This window comes from Carlito syrichta, unplaced genomic scaffold (assembly GCF_000164805.1).
Source record: "Carlito syrichta isolate Samal-C Ts95f unplaced genomic scaffold, Tarsius_syrichta-2.0.1 Scaffold309463, whole genome shotgun sequence".
Classification (NCBI taxonomy): domain Eukaryota; kingdom Metazoa; phylum Chordata; class Mammalia; order Primates; family Tarsiidae; genus Carlito; species Carlito syrichta.
The window spans coordinates 60,414-80,858 of NW_007253559.1; the positions used below are offsets into that span (position 1 = coordinate 60,414).

Here is a 20,445-nt window from a genome sequence, read left to right on the forward strand (position 1 = left end):
AGGTGGAACAATTCTGAAGCATGTTCTGCACATCCCCTAGAACTCCCAGGTAGTATGGCCTAGTGCAGTAACCTGTATGTAATTAACCTTAACTGGCTTTTTTTTCTCAACTCCCGCATTAATGCTTCCTGGAATCACCTCTCTGAAGAGCATTCTGACACTGAGAAAGCTTGTGTTGGATGATGGAAGTAAAAAAGTCAATTATCACAGCTCTGTGAAAATGATACAGAATTATTGGAGGTTCTAGGAAGGGTTAAGCAGCCAGAAATCACACATTTAGGCCTAAGCCTCTTGAAATCAGACTCCAAGAAATAGGGTTCCAGTAAGAATTGATGTTCAATGTCAGCAAAGAGTAAATGATTTCCAGATTCCTTCTTCAAAAGTTTATCTGTCTGTGTCACGGCCAATTACATTCCACACAACTTGAATGTGAGCATAAAAATTATACTGATTATTTTGACATTTTTAGGAAGCAAGATGTGGCACTAGAAGAATGAAAGCAAGTTTTACCCTGATTTCAATAGTATTACTCAAAGGGTGTGTTAAATTCTACATTGATGGGCTTGAAATCAAAATTATAATTTTTAAGAAATAGATAAGCAGCACTACAAGTTAAATTGATTCCCTTTCTCAATAGATTAACAGATGGATTAGGAGGAAATTATTCTGTATCCTGATTGTAAGGCAACTGAGTTTCTTATGGTTTCTGGTAGACAAGATGGATACAGTGAAAGAATCTCTACTCGAAGATTATTATCCAGTTGATATGTATTTCCTAGCCAATTGATGTGTATTATGCTTATCCTTGATCTTGACATTTTGGACAGGATAATTTTTTGCTGAGGATGGAGGGTAGCTGTTCTGTGCACTGTAAATTGTTTGCCAGCATCCCTGATCACCACCCAGAGAATACCAATAATTCTCTCCATCCCAATCATGGCAACCAAAACTGTGTCTAGACATTACCAAACACCCTTTGGGAAGAAAAAGTGTCCCTGACTGAAAAGCATTGTAGAGAGGGAAGTCTTTTGAGACATCTCTCAGATATCTTCCATAAGGTACATATTTTCATCTAAATGCATGTAAAATTTGCCAATGTTGAATATTAGGACATCACGTAAGAGAACCAAGTTATAAATTTATCTCAACTGGTCAGTCTTCAAATTTTCATGGTTTAATGTAAAATTCTACATTAAACTACAAATAATAAGTGTTTCAGATACAAGTGAAAGGAGATTTATCTTGAAAAAAATCTGAAAATTTTAGTTGATCATAAATCTAATGTAATTTAAATAAGTACTATATGCTTTTTAAAAAAATTATTAAACTATACTGAATACAGCTTGTTCTCACTCATAAGGGGGCCCTGAACATTAGTCACATTAACACAAGAAAGGGATAGACAGTCGCTGGGCACTCTAGGGAAGGGAGAGAGGGAGGAGGGTAGAGGGACGTGATAACAGAAGAGTACCTGATCCATTACCAGGGAGAGTGAAGGCCAGTTAGATACCCAAACTTCACCTGCATGCAGCCTACTTATGTAGTTAATTCTCACTTATATCCCACATCTCTATAATAAAGTTTTAAAAAATTAATGAAACCTTAAGTGTCATTGTCAGAGAAGAAAAAAAGTTCAAATCAAACTCAAAGGAGAAAAATCCATTATATTTTTTGGCTGATCGTCAAATGCTGTGGTAGTTCTGTATCACATTCTGTGAAGAACAAAGGTTCAAGGGAAGGGAATTAAAATTTTAAAAGTTTAGAATTCATATGATTTGAGTATTGTCAAGAAAAACCAGAATGTTAGGTTTAGAGTAAAGAAAGTCTAGGTAGGGTTTGGGGAAGGGTGATTGTATTGGAAAGGCCTATCATGCAGAAAAGAAAGAAAAAAAGAAAGTATATTTCATTTTGCCCAAAGAGAATTAGAATCAGCAAATGGAAGTTATACAGAGCTAGACATAAGAAACCAAAATTATCCTACGGTGAAATTGATTGCCTTGCAAAGGAGCTAAGTTTCCTTCACCCATGGCTGGAAAATGCTTTGTCTGGGACATTGTAAAAGTGTCATCTATATTGGAAGAAATATTAACATAAACCTCTAAAGTGGTCTTAATTTTAAATCTACAAATTTATGATAATTTTACTCTTTTATATCCTAGTATACTTTAATTTTACCCAATTAAGGAGGTAAACTTTAATTTTTATGTTTTAATAAAACACTGAACTCTTAGTATACAAAGCATATAAGTGCATTGTATTTTTTCATCCTTACAGTCTTATAGGTTGTCTCATTATCTCGCTTTTACAGCTAAATAAATGTAGTATGATTGAGTGATTGCCCAAAGTCCTGCATCTAGTAATTTTCAAACTTAAGATTAAATTTATCTTACTCTAAATTTTGTGTTTATGACAGATCATTATTGAGATTACTTTATTTAACTGTAACAACTCACTTCTAAACATTAAACATCTGAGCTATCAGAGACCAGAAGCATTCATAAAGACTTATTTTATTTATTGCTATTTTTACTGAATTGATACTGTGGCTCCATATTTTTTTCAAGGAGTTATTTCATACCTTTAAGCATTGTTGCTTAGTGGCACCTTGTAAACCACTACTATTTCTTTCATAGGGATGGGATTCAGGGGAGGGATATAAGATGTCACCACTTTAATATTCGTTTCTCACCCAGAGTTGCTGTCATTTTTGAAGGAACGACATTCAACGATAGAAGTACTTGCATAAGCACAAGATGTTCTTATCCCAGTTGATCTAGACTCACTCAACTTCCCTGATAAAATGAGAATTATCAAGAGGTGATCCAAGATGCCTTATTTGTATAACTCTCCTGAAGATTATTTTCTTCTTTTTAGTTAAATTTAAAAATAATAACATATTTAGGACTCAGTTTGGTATTTTTGTATAGTCCATGTGCCGCTCTCAAATACTGATGAACTCTACATGATCAAAGACGAATGCTTTTGTTGTCTAAGACCTTGCTGCATACTGGATATACACGCCTATTTCAGGTTGCTGAATCTAATGTTCTAATCCTTGGAGAAGTTTGGCTTTAAATGAATATTAAGTTGTTCAAAAGAGTGGAAATATGTGGGATGAACAGAGTGGTTTACATATACTGGTACTTAATAAATACTTGAAGATTGAGCTCGTAAAAATAAAACAAGATTAATTTTCAGAAAGGTTATATAGCTGGGAATTTTGTCATAGTGAAAGATACTGCAATGGTTAAAATTAGTCCATGCCATCTCCTTGATGCTTTCTTATTACCAAACCATTCATCTTCAGTATTATTTATAACAAAGTTTTGTTTATATCCAGTGCCTATTTTGGTTATTCTCAATTTTTAGGGAAGTTTTGAAACCCTATGAGGATTTCATGAGGCTAATGAACACTTTTACGAAGAAAATACTCATCTACATACACCTGTCAAATTATTTTATATACATGTAAAGTTAGCAACCCCTGATGCCCAATCATTGGGTCCTAGAGATAATGCCCCCACAGTTCAAGAATCCAAAATCCTTGGTCTGTTTACTGATAATAGGTTTTATACAACAGCCACCACTGAAATGCCTACTTTTTAAAGGTTAGTTAAATTATGCATCCTCTAAGTTAGACATTATAAAAATGTGAATTGTTCTTCCTGTTACATTTTAAAAACCATGAGGTAATATTAGGAAACAAAAAACACATATATCTAAGATAATACAGGTGCAAAATGGATTAAGCATTCATGTCCAAACCTTTCACAATAGAAGAAGAGAAAAGTACCAAATTTATGCATTTCTATCAGAAAATTATTTTCAAGGGCCAGAGTTTTAAAACCAGCTATTGAACTGAGACTTGCTGATGAATTATCTGATTTCTAAAAAGCTAATTGATTTGTGTGAAATAAATATAGCTATATGAAAACAAGTTAGTATGGTTCTTTATATATTTGTTTTTTGTTTTTTAAGATATTTTATTTTCCTCAAATGATACAATGTGAGCAAACATTTTGACATGGTTTTTTTAAGCTATTATTATTATAAAAATAGTATTACTAGTAGACATCTTTTATTTGCATTCAGTTGTGCTATGTACATTAGTTCTTAATAACTTTACCACCCTGTGAGGTTGGTATTATTACCCTAAATTTATGAAGTAAGTGAAAGTCAAAAAAATTAAGTAAATTGTAGCTAGTAAGTAATTGTGTTGAAATTTAATCGGAGATTTACTTAACTTGAATCCCATTTCTTTATATAAAATAATATTTATGAAATCAATATTTTCACAGTTTTCAACTAGTTCTATATTAAAGTAAATGTAAACAAAGGTCCATTTAGTGACTACATCTTTAAGTGTATGAATATATAGGTGCTTAATGATAATAAAGTCCAGAGAAAAAGAGAGTCCATATTCTTCCTCTGCTTGTAGAAGGACAGGTCTTCCTTTCAAATGCAATCTGTGGAACTATGCCACTTTATCACAAGATGGTGCCGCATATAATTTTTTAAATCAATAAATCCACAGTTGTATTAAGAAATATTTTATTAACAAAACAGTAAATTCCACTTGCTTAGCATTTCCAATAATGGATAAATTGGCCTTGCAACAGAAAAACAAACAAAAAAACCCCAAAACAAAACAAATAAAATTCCTTAGATACCCAATCACACAAAGCACTAGAAGGGTAGGGTCATGTGGCCTTTCTTTGATATGTTAGGGATTGACCACCTCACGCTTTATTGTAGTATTTGTTCTTTTAAAAAAGGCAACACGTTACATGGATAAAAAAGAAGCATACTCAATCAGAAAAATTACAGTTTAGAGATGTAATCAAATTTATGCCAGGTAGTGTGAAATCCTCTATTAACCGCAAACTATGCATGGAACCCTGATATGTTTGGTATGAAGATACTTGGTATTTTAGTCAAGTCATTTTTTTCTCTCTAACTCATGTTCCTCTCTCTCTCTTTTTTCCATTCAGAAAAAAAATTGCTAGAGTTTGTGTAGGCCAATAACATTAGACATATTTTTACCGGCAATATTAGATTTTATTGTTGTTTCCACTTTAAAATTTATGCTGGGAAGAAACACTAAAATCAATCCCCAAAAACATATTTCATAGATATACTGCTTAAAATACCATTATTCAATTTATTTTCTATCATATTTTAGAATCTTTCCAGATGGAAACTAGTTCAAGTCTAATAGATCAAATGGAAAAGCAATGATCTTTTTTTTAACCTCAAGCTGTAAAGTAGTAGTTTTATACTTCCCTTCTTATTTCACTGGCTTTCCCTGAGTAAGACTGAATGAGAGGGGATAAAAAAAGACTTGTGAATTCTTTAACCTGGCAAATAAAAATCTAAAACAAAAGTCATGAATATTAAATTTCTGTTTTATACCTTCTACTTTCTGGGTCATATAAAAGTCTTTAAAATTCTTCATACAGAACGATTACTTGGCAACCATAGATAGTGGTGATTTGCTATGAATTATACATGTTTCTAAGGTACTGTATGTCTGAATTACAGGCCACTTCTGGCTTTTTAAAAAAAATCAACTAAAGTATCACAAAAGATGTTTTGCATTTTTTGCCTTTGCTGATTAAAGCTAATTGTAAAGATATTCTTCTCTTCTGTGAAATCTAATACCATTCTTTTAGATGTCCAAGTACTTTTTACCGAAGTATCACCTAGCCATCTAATAACACATTTCTTTTGCATTACCTTCTCATACTAATAATTTATTGCTATGAGCATTATTGAAACAATATGCAAAAACAAGTGTGTAATCTACGCTCTTCTACTACTTAATTTGTTAAACTAAAACTATATATAATGATATATATGCAAAATCAGAAAAGTTAAAACATAGTCAATAATCAGCAGATAGTGAATGATTTTTAAATGGGTAGAAATACAGAATCAAAAATTATTTAAAATACTTTCATAGTTGAGAAAGCGTTTACTTTCCAAAAAATGTTTATCATGCACATCAGGTTCAGAGAATATATATATATATATATAATTTTATTAGAAACGAAGTTTTCAATTGCAGCAGCCAGAGTTAAGGTATAGATTAATCAATTTTGCTTCCATACCCTGCCCACATAATGGTTCATATTCATGCAGCAGTATATCAGTGATATTCTATTTGATAAGAAAAGGTTCCATTTTATGAGGGACTAAAATCTTCTTGGGGTTTCCTGGGAGCAAGATCTTAATGAAGCAAATCACCCCATTTGTCATTAATACCTTGGCACAACTATCTTCCTTCCTGTTTTCAATTTGTCAGTAAATATTTGCTACTATATGCATGTTTGGGTCTTCCATCATACCTGATGAATTCCTGTGGATTGTGTGTGTGTGTGTGTGTGTGTGTGTGTGTGTGTGTGTGTGTGTGTGTGTGTGATTGCAAATGGTGAATGTATGTGAGAATATAAGTATTTCAGGGAGAAAAGAGTATAAGATACATATGTATATATTTTACCTTCTAATTCACACCTTTCATACAAATACTAAAAGTTAATTGCAACAGAATGAAGGCTGTACATGTAAGAAAAAAAGTAGCTGAGTCTTTTTATATACATTCATACATATCTTTCTTAGAATAAACACTACACTGTAATTTTTTTAATATAAAAGTAAGTAATTGTGGCAATTTATAATGGTGGCAAAAAAAAAAATCCCAACTGAAATAACTGTTGCTCTGATGTCATAAAACTCCCTATACTTAGCAACACTTATAACATTGAATTTACCAAAAATGGCTGAAGAGCAGAGATATATTTTGCATTTTCTATACAACAGGCTATAAAACGTCACTTATCACAGTCCAGAAAGCACACAGAGATGGGTTTTATATAAACATATGTAATAACATAGTAAGCGTGCATGAAAATTTCCCAATGATTGCATCTATGCCCTCTTGTTTTTATTTTGAAATTTTAGTGTGAAAATGTGCCTTATATTTCACATTTTTGAAAATAAGGCCTCCATACTTTTTTTCTCTCTCACATCCAGAAAGGGGCTTTTTGAATGTATTCCTACACAAGTCTTCAAAAAAGCCAGCACTTTGTTTCAAATGCAAGTTCCAACCACTGCTTCAGTTGCACCAGGCAGCAAACTCTTAAAGGTTTGCAGGTTGAGTCACTCAAAATGACAGTCTTCTCTGGCAATCGGACTATCTGACTTCTCAGGAAAGCGCTAGCACTTTGGCTAAATCCAGGATCATAGGTAGCTTCTTTTTTGTGTGTTATGTTTTGTGTTGTTTTTTTGTGTGTGTGTGTTGTGCCTTGATGTTGTAATACTCCTGTGCTTTACGAATGCGTGCGGTCATCACTGTCTTTTAGAAATGTTCCAGCAACATAAAGACAGGCAGAGTAAATGAAAACACTGTGGATGTTAGGGAATTTATTGGCCCCTGTTTTTTTGTTTGTTTTTTTTTTCTTTTTTGAGAAACAAGAGCATGAGATACTTGTTTTTATTTTTTAAAAAGTCTTTCCTTCCTGATTGCATTCCCTGTCTTCTTTTGTATGTGCTTCATAAAAAGGAAAGTAAATAAGTTTATATTATGTCTCAGATAAAATGAAGACTATTTCTATACAAGTGTCCGTTTAAGATCTTGAGATCAGACGTAATACTCTTTATCCTTGTTTTTCTTATTTTTGTTGGCGCTTTTCGCACTGCTGGGTTGTTTCTCCTTTACAACAGCCCCATTGGACTGTGCTGAGTTACTGATGTAGTTTCGACTCTCGTCCACATGGTATGAGCCTTCATCTCGGTTTCTGTACTTGTACATGGCATAGAGGAGGATAAGGATGCACAGGGCTGCAGCGGCTACTATCCCAACGACCATGCCCGTGGTGCTGCTGGACTCTCGGATCACTTCTGCCGAGCCTGGGTATGGTTCTCTTCCGCCTGCTCGGGTTGGGTTGGCTATAGAAAAGAAGATGAGAACAAACACAAAGTGACAATTGTGTTTACTGAATGTCAAATAATTATATTAACATTTACCATCCATTTCAGTGTCTAACAGAATAGCACCTACAGCTTTGGGTAAGGAATACCATTGCTAAACGTAACAATCTATGTGTCTTATTGTCACTAAAAATTAGGGACTATGAATCAAAGCGCTCTGGGACGTATTGGTGGCCAAATCTCTTTTTCACAGACTGATTTTGCTAACGGGGGCTTGTAAGCTTAGCCTTAAATAAACTCCAGTTAGCATTAAAGGGCCATGTTGGTGTGTTAGGTGAAAAAAACTACAACCTCAACATGTCAAATAAAGTCAGAACTGCCTTACCCTATAATAAAAGAGGGAAACATTACAAAAACCAAATGAATGTCACTCTTAAGTCTAATTCTAGACTGAATCAGGACAACTAAATTTAGGTTTACTTTAGAAATCATATTGCCTTGCATTATAATAAATACAGTATTGAACAAAAAGATAATTCAGGTATTTTAACTAGCCTGTTTTTTAAAGTGTAATTTCAGTCACATTTTAATAAACTACAACAGATGAATTTACTTTTTTGTTGGAGATGTATTTGCTTGCATAAAAGTATCTATGTCTTTTATTTATTAATTGGCAATGGTTGAGTGATCTCCAAAGCTGAACTTTGGAGGATAGAGTAAAAAATATTATTTCTCAGTTTTAAATATCTTCTAGATTGATTTTTGAGTCAAAACTCAATACTACCTAGTAGATAGTAAAAAAAAACTGGCTAGCCTAGTTTTATTTCACTAAAAAAACCCTCATTCAATCTTCCCAAAATAGAAATAAGGCTCCTTCTTAGATGCAAGAGATGGATTACAGGGTGCCTAATGTCTTCTCCAAGGCCTAGTTAGACACTGAAATTGACCTTAAATAGGGAAGAAAAGGCCTGAGATTTAGCTGGTAGATATGGTTTATATACTAAACTCTTTTTTTCTAAACATAAAATAATAGAAACTGCAGAGAGAAAAGATTCTATCCCACTTTGACTATAGGTCATTTTTTTCTTTATGAATTGTGTTTTCTGTCTTGTCCTGAATCTCCATCCTTTCCCTTATCCTATTAAAAAAAATATTACTTTCAGATGTGATAGATTAAAAATGCTATAACTTTCAAAACATTATTATTTGTAAATTATAAAGAATGAATTCAAATTATCTCAAGATTTTATATATGTCAGAGTTGTATGCGTGCGTATGTATATATGCGTGTGTCCATGTATATGCATACACGCAAACACATGCATGTGTATACCAGAAACTGAAAAATTCACAAAGACTAAAACTGTATTTTATTTCATTCACTACTATTAGATATAATTTAGTTATTATTTTAAATATTTCTACAAAAGTTCCTGTTAATTACTGGGACTCATTTTACCAACCATGTACTGCTATACTGCTTTGTAATTCCATTTTCAAACATCGCCAAGATTTCTTCTGCCCAAATGTCGGGGGTTTTTTTGCTGTAATTTTCTTTTTCTTCCCAAAATAAAACTTTACAAATATAGTCATTTCCAAAGCAGTCTCTCTCAGTCTCAAAGCAGCAATATGCTATGTTCTGGAGTTACAAAATGTAGCAGGTGAAACCTTTTTATGCCGAATATGTCACCGCTTGTTTTACAAAAGCGGTGGAGTGTTGCTGAATAAAAAGACTTGGAGTTGCTTCTGTGGCCAAGGTGGAAGGAGACAAAGACTATAATCCACAGAACTTGATTACAGGAAATTAATTTCCTCTCATGAAGAACGGAATCTACGGCAGTAACTCTGTCACCACCTGACAAACCAAAGGCAGTACTTTCTCTTTTAAATACAATCATCTTTGCTAAAGTGTGCCAATTAACTCAGCTGCTAACTTTTACTAAATAACAACTTTCACTAAATGACAACTTTCATTTTGCAGAGCATTCTTTCACTATGGTGTCTCAAGAACTAAAAAAGGAATTTTATTTAAATGTTACCTAAATCATTTTTTTCCCACCTGATGGAATGCTTTCATTTTAAACACATTTTCACAATGATCTCACTTTGATTGTCAGAAGGGAAGAGGAAAAACGGAGATAAAATTTAAATCATTTAGCTCTTGAAAGTATAGCACTTGAGAAATTTAATGGAATTCAGGGTTTACATTTTCTATACTAAGAATAGACGTGTACATATTTTTTCCAGCTCGAAATGTGTATCAAAAATCTTATCTAAGAATATTTATTTTATTTTTATCTGCTCAAATATTTCTAAAATGTTTTCAAAACAACTGTGCATGCAGCACAATAACAACACATTTGTGTTAAAACAAGAATAAGATCACAAAAACTATGACAAAGCCGGAAACACTTCAATTGTGCCACAAGCATCTGAAAACATCTACTGTTTAAGGAAAATACTTGTCGTTTTTGCAACACTAGCCAAAATGTTGCATAAGTCACATGAGGCCTAAAAATATCTCTATGTAACCCCCATTAAAGATACTAAATAACATGGTTTTTAAAGTAACCTACAAACTATCCCCCCAAATTAAAATCTAAACTCAATAAAGAAACATTTTACCTTTCTTTCCTCCTGATTTATATTAAAAATATAGTAACTATCCTAACAGATATCATTATAGGTTTGTATGTAATAGGTAGTTGCTTCCATATCTAACTAATTGATTGATTTTTTTCTATTTATGTCTCAATTCTAAAAGCTAAATGGAATTTTTCTTAACTTTTGTTTGAAGATCAGAAATATGTATGCATTAATTAAACATCTCTCCCAGATATGCAATAAATATCTAGAGAAGTTTAAATATTTTATAAATTATAAATGTGGTTCTACTTATTAATTGTTACTAATGCTTTATTTTGATGATCACTGAAAAAATCACTGAAGAAATTTTCTATTAATGCAAATGTAGAGGATAGTATAAATGACTAATAAGGTTAAATGTCTTCTTACATAATTTGTTCAAAAATTTATATAAAAAGCAAATTCAGTCGCCTCTTAACTATTTATGACAATGTGAAGAATGAAATTTAATCAGAGATTTCCATAAGTAATCAATATATTTCATGGATTTGAGAATTTTGCATTCCATTTACACTATATAATAAACCAAAACAAGATATTTTAACAATTAAAACAATCTATAGCACATTTTTTTTTCTCAGCAGCACTAAGCAGAATAAGTGAATTAAAATTTACTTTCCCCTTATCTTTCTTTCTTTGTTCCAGCATGTGATGAAAACACTCAAAAAACAAGTGAAAGACACTAAAAGAAAAGGAGCTAAGAGAACAGAATACAGAAATTAGCTTTAAGTCTTGAGAGGTCAAAGGTTAAGTTAGATCTATAGGTAAAACTAATCTGATATAGCCAGTTCATGATATTGGGCCCAGGAGCACAAGGAGTCCAGGTCAATGGGAAACTCCCATAAGAATGACAGTGATCCACTAATCGGGGGGAGAGCATATAAGTACAACTTAATGGCAATATGAAGGCTTTCAACTTTTGCTGGCACTTTAACCTAAATGATTCAAAGCTACTGGTAATAGTAGCAACAACAAAGAGCTGTCACACAAGGGTTATGAACTCTTTCCTATGTATATTCACTTCTTTCATACCCATTCATCATACTTAACCAAATGGCTGTAGAAAATTTCCTGGGACTCACGCACTGATAAACTGAAATACAACTTTTAATACTCCCTCTCTCTTCTAATATTTGGCACGGTCTGATGGTCTTTAGAAATTTTCCACATGGCCTCAGTGGATTTAGCAGGAATCCTATATGCTATTTCTTTGAATTTTCTTGTTTTTCATTGTCTGATTCATATTGTGATTTCTTTGGTAGGCAGAAGCTTTCAGGTGTTAGGACAGTTAGTAACACATTTCCACATCATACTCTAACCCAATTTGTTCATTTAAGATGATAATTCATTGTGGAAAATGCACAGCTAATGCAAAAGACATATTCTAGTGCCTTGTTATATACAAATATAATAAATGCAACTGTTGCTCTGTTTAAAAAATTAAAAAATTAAATCTTTAAAATTTGAATTTATCCTTAAGTTTGCTGAGACAGTTACTTTAAACAACCAAGACAGGAAAGGAAACTGTCCTGATATATGCTCTTTCTTTGTTTTTGACAAAACACAGAACTGTACTGTATCTGTGAATGAACATCATTTCTCCATATAAGAACAAATTTAGATCAAGTTAAGATAAACAGGGATAGATGTGTTTAAGAGACATGTTAGACTCTAGTACAGAGCGGACAGGGTGGTGTATGGCAGGCTTTGTCTCTTACCAGCTCCTTGGTCCCTCTGTCACTTTCTTTATGCTTTTCTCTATTCTCTCTCCCACTTCACCCTCTTTTTTCTGTTCTGTGCCTCCCTCTCCCAGATTCTGACTTATCCTTGAAGGTGGCTTTCAAAGAGCATAGCTAACATGTTCACCACAACCCTAGGTAAATGAAGAAGGTTGGGCAAGGAGGGATTAGGACTATTTGCCTCTTGGAGTTGGTGCATTACTCAGCAAGGTGTTCAGTAAAAAACAAAATTTGCTGCCAAGTTTCAAATCCCAATGTATAATAATTCTTGCTGGCAAAAGTATCTAAACGTGGTTATTTCACCAGAGTAACTTTTGTGTTTTATGCTGGCATGATTGCTTTAAAATTTAACTTTCTAAATTTGTTTACAGTTAAAATCAAATTGTATGCTTTATCAAAACAAATAATATTTGATCACTAATTTTTAAAACCTTTGTTATGCATATGGCAACATGAGAAGTACATTAAGCCATTGAACTTTTCACCAGAGCCTGTATTTACCAATGTACATTGTTGTTGTTTGAATATACTTAGTCATACCTTAGAATATGCAAGTAGGAAGTTTAAGCTTGCAATTACTTAGCAAGATGATTCACAACTGAAGTGCTAAAACAACTAAACATTTTGAAAGGTACATTTTTGAATATTAATGAATCTTTCCAAGGAGGTTCACTTTGCAGTAGAAAGTGTTTCACATTCTTTGATATTCTTTCTTTTAGATAACAATCAACTGTTATTATCTAAAAAAAAAAAAAAAACCGCCCTTGGACTATGTTTTTACAACTTCGCACGAGAAATGGTGCTTACAATACTAATTCTTGACATAGAATGAGGGTTTGGTGGGTAGTGGGACCTTATATTTCTATTGATGAGTTCACCAAGACAGTAACATTCCATCAGATTGTCCTTCTGTCACTCCAATTGTCACTTTTATGAAACTATTTTATATACTTGAAGGAGCTGTTCTTCTACTGTAATCTCATATTTGTGTTACTTCCAAAGTTAGCTTTCAGGTAGGATTGTAGTTTCCAGGCAATTTTTTAGGTTAGTTTTATTTCTCCAATATAGACTACTATTGTATATTCATCAAGGAAGAAGCAGGAGTGTCACTATATCCCGATGACAATGAAAATTCAGCTTTTGATCTTTAAGAGAAAGAACTGTAAGAGATTACCAATCTTAAGAAAGAATAAAACATACTAATGGTAAAATAATAGAACATGAGCTCTATATTTCAGGAAGGAATCATAAAGGATCATAATTATCCATAATGCCCAACGTGTATTATTTTGTTAACTGGAATTGTTGAGTATCCCTTCTTACAATAATCCTTTTTTTAAAAAAACTTTGGCAAGATGCATTTATTGAAATTTTTTTTTAACCAGTCTTTCTGGTTTTCTCATTAGTTAAGTTTAAAGCAACTGATTTTAAATTTCTGTCTTCATCCTACCTAGAAAAAGAGTTGTCTAAAAATGATCTCGTTAGACCAGAGTCCTATATACTGTGTTTAATAGATGTGGAAGTTAATATAATTCTAGACTAGCCTTGAAAATGGTTTTGGATTTATAGGGGAAGATTTGACTTTTTCAGTAACCAGTTTCATTAATACTGTGAAAAGAAAATTGGAATTGTAGGCTCCTGGGGTGTTTGTGAATTGAGATTAGCACAGTTTTTTTCCCCATCTTCAAAAAAAAAAAAAAACCGCAAAATTTATTATTTTTTCCCATTTTGTGCTTCAATACAATGCAGGCCAGAAGAAACTATTATGATGTAATCATTCACAAGAAGACATGTTTAAATGCCACATTTGCTGGAAAGCAGGTACACAATGATTTATATGACATGCATTAATTTTGACTCATGCTGTGGTTTTGTAAGAAATGAAAAATGCTGGATGTTTCAAATCCCTTCCATTCTTCTCTCATACCAACTCTACCCATCCTTTGAACATTCTGAAGTTCACTCCTGCAGGTCAGACAAAAGCCTTGAGATAGGATATGTCTGACACATCTGAGCCCCTCCTTCAATAAATGGGAGATTCAGGAAGAACTTGGAATTCAATAAACCTTTGCTACCTGCCCAGTTTCTGGATTTGACATTTTCCTCTGCTTCTTTCTAAATCACCAAAGCACGTTTGAAGGGCAGTTCAGGAGCCAGCACTCTGAGTTGAGAAGATTGTTTTGTTTTCGTTTTTTTCATTGGCAAAGTGTATAGTTTATTGATTTTTTTTTAAAAGAAAGTCATTCGAAAATGACAATATGCAAGTGACAATGGTGTAGGTGAGGGTTGGGGAGAGACTTCATAAGGCCAAAATTAACCTCAGGTTAAATGTAACATCCACATCTTGGGAAAAGAAGCCAATAAGCCCACTGGAATATATTTATTGTCATGACATATACAAGGAGGACACAATGCTAAATGTGTTAGTCATTTTTAATGACAGTATTTGTAAATAATTTATTAATTATTGTGTCACTTTAACTGGGTCATGGGGTGCACAGATATTTTGGTAAATATTATTTCTGGATATTCCTTGAGGAAGATTCTGGATGAGATTAGCATTTGAATCAACAGACTGAGTAAATTGCCCTTTCAGATGTAGGCGGGTCTCATGCAAACCTTGGAAGACTTGAAGAGAATACATACAAGGCTAAGAAAAAGACTTTCTGCTCCATGTTCTTTAAACTGAGATATCAGTCTCCTGCATTGGGGTCTGAATTCAGTCTGGAACTATACTCAGCTTTCTTGGGGCTCAGCTTGCTAAGTATAGATCTGGGCTTCTCAGCTTTCATAATCATGGGAGCCAATGTAAGTCCTTTCTTTCTATATATATTATGTTGTTTTTCTTTCTCTGGAGAACACTGACTAACACAAAAAGACATGCTGGTTTCTGTCTCCATGCTTTAAAAAGGTGTGTGAAAAATAAAAACTCTGGTGCATTCTCTCATGAACAGTTAACACCAGTAGAAGTTTTAAAGTTTTAGGAAAAACTGTAAGACTCTTTTGGTTTAAACTGTCTTCAGCAAAATAACAGACTCTGGGAAAATATTGTTTCCTTGATGTTTTCTAAGCAAAAGCAAGACCAAAGAAGGAGATATATATATATAGAGAGAGAGAGAGTAAGCTTTTCATTTTGAAACAATTTGCATACAACCTGAAGAATGCATGCAGAGATCCCTTGTACTCTTTACTCCGTTTCCTCTAACAGTAACATCATGGTGGTATTTCCAAAATGGTAATATTTTAGATATTGGAAATACTCTAGTACCAAGGTTTTAATATTTATACCATCAAGTTATAGAATTCTTCCATCACTGCAAGGATTCATCAAGTTACCTTTTATAACCATGCCCCTTCTCTTCAGTGCTATTCCCTCTTTTCTCCGAAAGCCCTGGAAACTATGAATCTCTTCTCCATTTCTACACTTTTTTCATTTCAAGAAAGTATTATATATGTAGCTTTTAGAATTACACTTTTTTTCACTTGATATAATTTTCTCACGATTAACCAGATTTTTTGTGATTTCATAACAGAAACAAAGATCTGAGTATCACATGTTCTCACTCATATAGTGGACCTTGATCAACCAACATATTACCATAAGAAAATGACTGATAGTGGTGGGAAACTATGGGGGGGAGGGGAAGGGAGATGGGATTAATGGTAGTAAACATCTGTCTAGGGACAGGGAGACACCTCTTATCAACAAGGGTGCTTGAATGAAGCATATTTGAATACCTAACCCTTAACTATACCCCACAATATCATTATAAAACATATTGATTATAAAAAAAAAGGGAAGATTGTTAAAGTCTCCAGAATTCTAAGTATTGCATGGGAAGGGATGCTAGGCACAGAAAAACTCATTAAATGCCTCCAACTAAGATAGCCCTAACTAAAACAGATGACACTTCAAATGGCACCACATGGAACAGAAAGGGCAATGCACAACTACCCTGTGTGACTTTGGTGACACTGAAAATAAATAGAGAGAGGGACATGCGCACTCTCCCTTATCTTTGGAAGAAGCCATAGAATCAAGGCATTTACGAGGAGGATCCCCAAAAAACACCTCAGAATTATCTTTTGGAGGGTGGTCTCCTTGGAGTACACTTGGAATTTTATTCCTCCAGAACAAATGGTTTTTATCTGAAAGTTTTGAGAAGGTTGCCTCACAATTTGCAGAAGAAACATCCAAGTTGTGGCAAACAGTGGACTAGTTCTGCCACGACAATGTACCTGCCGACACCGCACTGAGTGTTCAGCAGTTTTTGACCAAAAATGGCATGATGCCAATGCCCCAGCCTCCCTATTCACCTGATCTCACCCCAAGCAATTTTGTTTGTTTATTTATTTCTCCAGATGAGCAAAAGCCTCAAAGAGAAACGTGTTGCCATTGTGGAAGAGGTGAAACAAAAAACAGCAGAAGCACTAACAGGCATCAACATTGACGAGATCAAAAACTGTTTTGAGCAGTGGAAAAAAGCATCTTGATAAAAGTATTGTATCAAATGGAGAGTACTTTGAAAGTGACTAAAGTTTAAAATGTAAGAAAAAAATACACAACTTTTTGCCCACTGTGGTGGCTCAAGTCTATAATCCCAGCACTTTGGGAGGTTGAGGCAAGAGGATTACCTAAATTCAGGGGTTTGAGACCAGCCTGGGCAACTTGACAAGACCTCATCTCTACAATAAATCAAAAAATTAGTGGGGCGTGGTGGCTCATGCCTGTAGTTCCAGCTACTCGGAAGGATGAGGTGGAAGGGTCGCCTGAGACCAGCATGTCGGGGCTGCAGTGGCCGTGAGCATGCCACTGCACTCAAGCCTGGGCAACAGAATGAGACTTCAACCCCCCCCCAAATCACAATTTTTTATAAATAAATTTGGTTTTTTTGGGGGGGATCCCACCTTGTACAGAATCCTCTTCCTTTATTACCCCATATGTTGTAAACAATGTGTCCACAACTTAGTCACCTACAAGCTTAGGGTTTTTACACGGTCATTATATAGGTGAAGTTTGTATCCACTTTGTGTTTACTCAGTTACTAATATGCCTACTGTTCTCATGGCCCTTCATGATCTGCTCACAGCTACTTACCCAAATCTGTCTTCCTTTTTTTTCCCCAAAAGAAATTACAATCATAATATTATTGCTGTCCCTAGTCTCTACATACCAAAAGAAGTCCCACCTTCATGCCTTGGTCATATAAACTTTTGCCTCCTGCTTGTCTAAATACTGTTTATTCTTTAAGACATGGCTTAAATGCCCTATCTTATATGAAGTTTTCTCTATTAATATCCCCTCCTCTGTCCACAAATATACAGTGAGCTATAGTTAATGTTCTAAAGCATGTACGAGGTCCTGGAGATATAGCAGGTAACCAAATACAATTGGTGTGTATGCCTTCAGGGACCTTGAGATATAATGAGGCAAAGGAACACACAACAAAGAATCACATAGTTAAACAAAATGTCACAGCAGAGACATGTACGATGAAGGCAAATTCTAGGTACCACATGAGAGTAGGACAGAGATTTTTGGTTTCCACTGGGGAGTCAGAATGACCTTTCTGAATCTGTGACATTTATAAGACCTGGAAAATGAGTAGAAAGTAAAGTGAAAGTAGGCAGAAGTGTCTACTAATTAAAAAAGGACATATGAAATGAACTTGAGGAAATACAGTTTGCTTTTCAGGTACTAAACAAAAGTCAGAGTGGCTGTATCAGAGAATTTAGGGGGAGAGTGAGAAGAAGTTGAAGGTGGATGTGAAATTTATCACACAGATATAGATTGTGGAAGGAAGTCATAAATATAAAGCTCAGTAGATTTGACTCCATAGATAATAATTTTATGTGGCAAAAGGTATCACTCACAAAGTGAAAATGCAAATGAAAAAGAAAGGAAATATTTGTAATACATAAGACAGACCAAGAATACCTCTAAAATACAAAGAGCATATGTCAACTGATATGAAAAAAAGACTATCCACCAGCAGAATGGACAGAAATATGCACAGGCGAGTAGAAAAGAGATCTAAATGTTGGTGAGTACGCAAATTCTTCAATCATTTTCAGGAAGTACTCCAAAAGTATCTATTAAAATTTGTAGGTGAGAGGATTGCCTGAGCCGAGGGGTTTGAGACTAGCCTGGGCAACTTGACGAGACCTCATCTCTACAATAAATCAAAAAATTAGCCAGGCATGGTAGCATGCGCCTATAGTTCTGGCTACTTGGAAGGCTGAGGTGGAAGGATTGCTGGAGCCGATCGACGCTCGGGTGGCCGTGAGTGTGCCACTGCACTCCAGCCTGGGTGACGGAATGAGACTCTAACTCGAAAAAAAATTTTTTTTAAATCAATAAATATCACAACCTTATATTATGTCATCCAGTTTAGTATGTATTCTATACTGTTGTGAAATCTTAGTTAAATGTTTTATTTAATTATTTCTCTCTCTTTCAGACAAGATTGTAAATCCTCTGAGTTTCCTGTGACTCTGATTCTCTTTTTTTAAAAAAAAATCAATTTCCCCACCTTCCAACCTCTCATGAATATTGAATACACCAGTTGCAAAATGTATGTTTTCTGAATGAATACAGAAAAATATTTTTGTAAATTGATCATTTTCATGGGTAAACTAAAGGGAATGTAACCCTTAAGAAAGTGTGAGGTGGCCGGGAGCAGTGACTCACACCTATAATCCCAGCACTTTGGGAGGCCAAGGTGAGAGGATTGCCTGAGCCTAGGGGTTCGAGACCAGCCTGGGCAACTTAGCAAGACCTCATCTCTACAATAAATCAAAAAAATTAGCCAAGTGTGGTAGCACTCGCCTGTAGTTCCAGCTACTTGGAAGGCTGTAGCTGAAGGATCGCCTGAGCCCAGCAGGTCGAGGCTGCAGTGGCTGTGAGTGTGCCACTGCACGCCAGCCTGGGTGACAGAGTGAGACTCCAATTCAAAAATAAAAATAAAAAGAAAGTGTGAGGGACCTCTGATTTTAAAGTTTGGAATAAAGGTACTAAGCAAGAGGGTAAAACACTGGCATTAATATTGCATACTTTATAAGCTATTTTTACCTCACTGTGTCTCTAACATTCAAGCTTCATAATACCTTTAGTAAAAGAGGTAAATATAATATTTATTTCATTGAATCAGAAATAACTTATCCCATATTTGAAAGAATTAGGATTAATGTGCATTAATGCAAATATTGTTTCTGCTGTCCCATGCTTCTGGATGATATGTCACTTAATCTCAATGACTAAAGTCATTAAGTTATTTTAAGTTAACCAAGTCATGAGTCTTCAGTTTGATTCATTTGGGTGCTTTATTTACATCAACATCATCTGACACCCACAGTACTGCAAATAGGTGACAGCTAAATTGGAGCTATTTTTTTCTATTCAGCAGAGTATTTGCAGAAATTTCTAGGGTACTTTTTGGTCCTGTTGATATTAGAGTTGAAAAGGAACTCATCAGTCAGACCAAACTTTCCATAATTGTCAAGCAAAAGAAAGTCATATAGGCAATAATCGAGAAAATCAACATCAAAACTAAGGAGTCCAGAGAGTCTGTATGTGTTTTTCATCAAAATGTATTACATTCCAAAACCTGCAAGAAAAGCTATCTTTTGAAATGCAAATGATACTCTTCATTATTACTTTCTACTCAACTAAGCCTTATGATACCAAAATACCTTCTTTTTCTGGAAGCTTACTGACTACAACACCCAAAAATACATACACCCAGAAATTACTTTTCTTAAGGTGCATATCATTTTTTTCTTAAGGTGCATATCATTTTTTACAGACAGAAATGTATCGTCACACAAACCAGGAGATTCATTCCAAGTAATCCTTAAGACCTGAAAACGAGAAATTTTAGGACAATCTAGTTATAGTAAGATAACAAGGCACCACGATTATAGCTAGAGTAAAGAGGAATGTGTCTGTGTGTGTGCATATATGTGTCTGTGAATTTGCAGCATTCCTTCCACTTCTCTCAGAAAGATACGGAAGTCTTTTTTTTCTTTTTTCTTTTTTATGAATAAACAGATAAAGTCAGGCTTTGGGCGAGCTCCAGAAATTATTTCTTGATACCTTGGGATTAACTTCCTTAAATATGTTGCCTTATTA

General features: G+C 34.2%; 1 protein-coding gene across 17 annotated transcripts in view; it reads right to left on the reverse strand.

Moving 5' to 3' along the window:
• Positions 1 to 4,534: 4,534 nt before the first annotated feature.
• Positions 4,535 to 20,445, reverse strand: part of NRXN1 (neurexin 1) — a 701,758-nt gene continuing 685,847 nt past the window's right edge. For all 17 annotated transcript variants that reach the window (XM_021717193.1, XM_021717192.1, XM_021717189.1 and 14 more), the window contains one exon: positions 4,535 to 7,947. In XM_021717193.1, the coding sequence (XP_021572868.1) occupies positions 7,640 to 7,947 (308 nt within the window). In that variant the 3' untranslated portion in view covers positions 4,535 to 7,639. The remainder of the gene's footprint in view (positions 7,948 to 20,445) is intronic.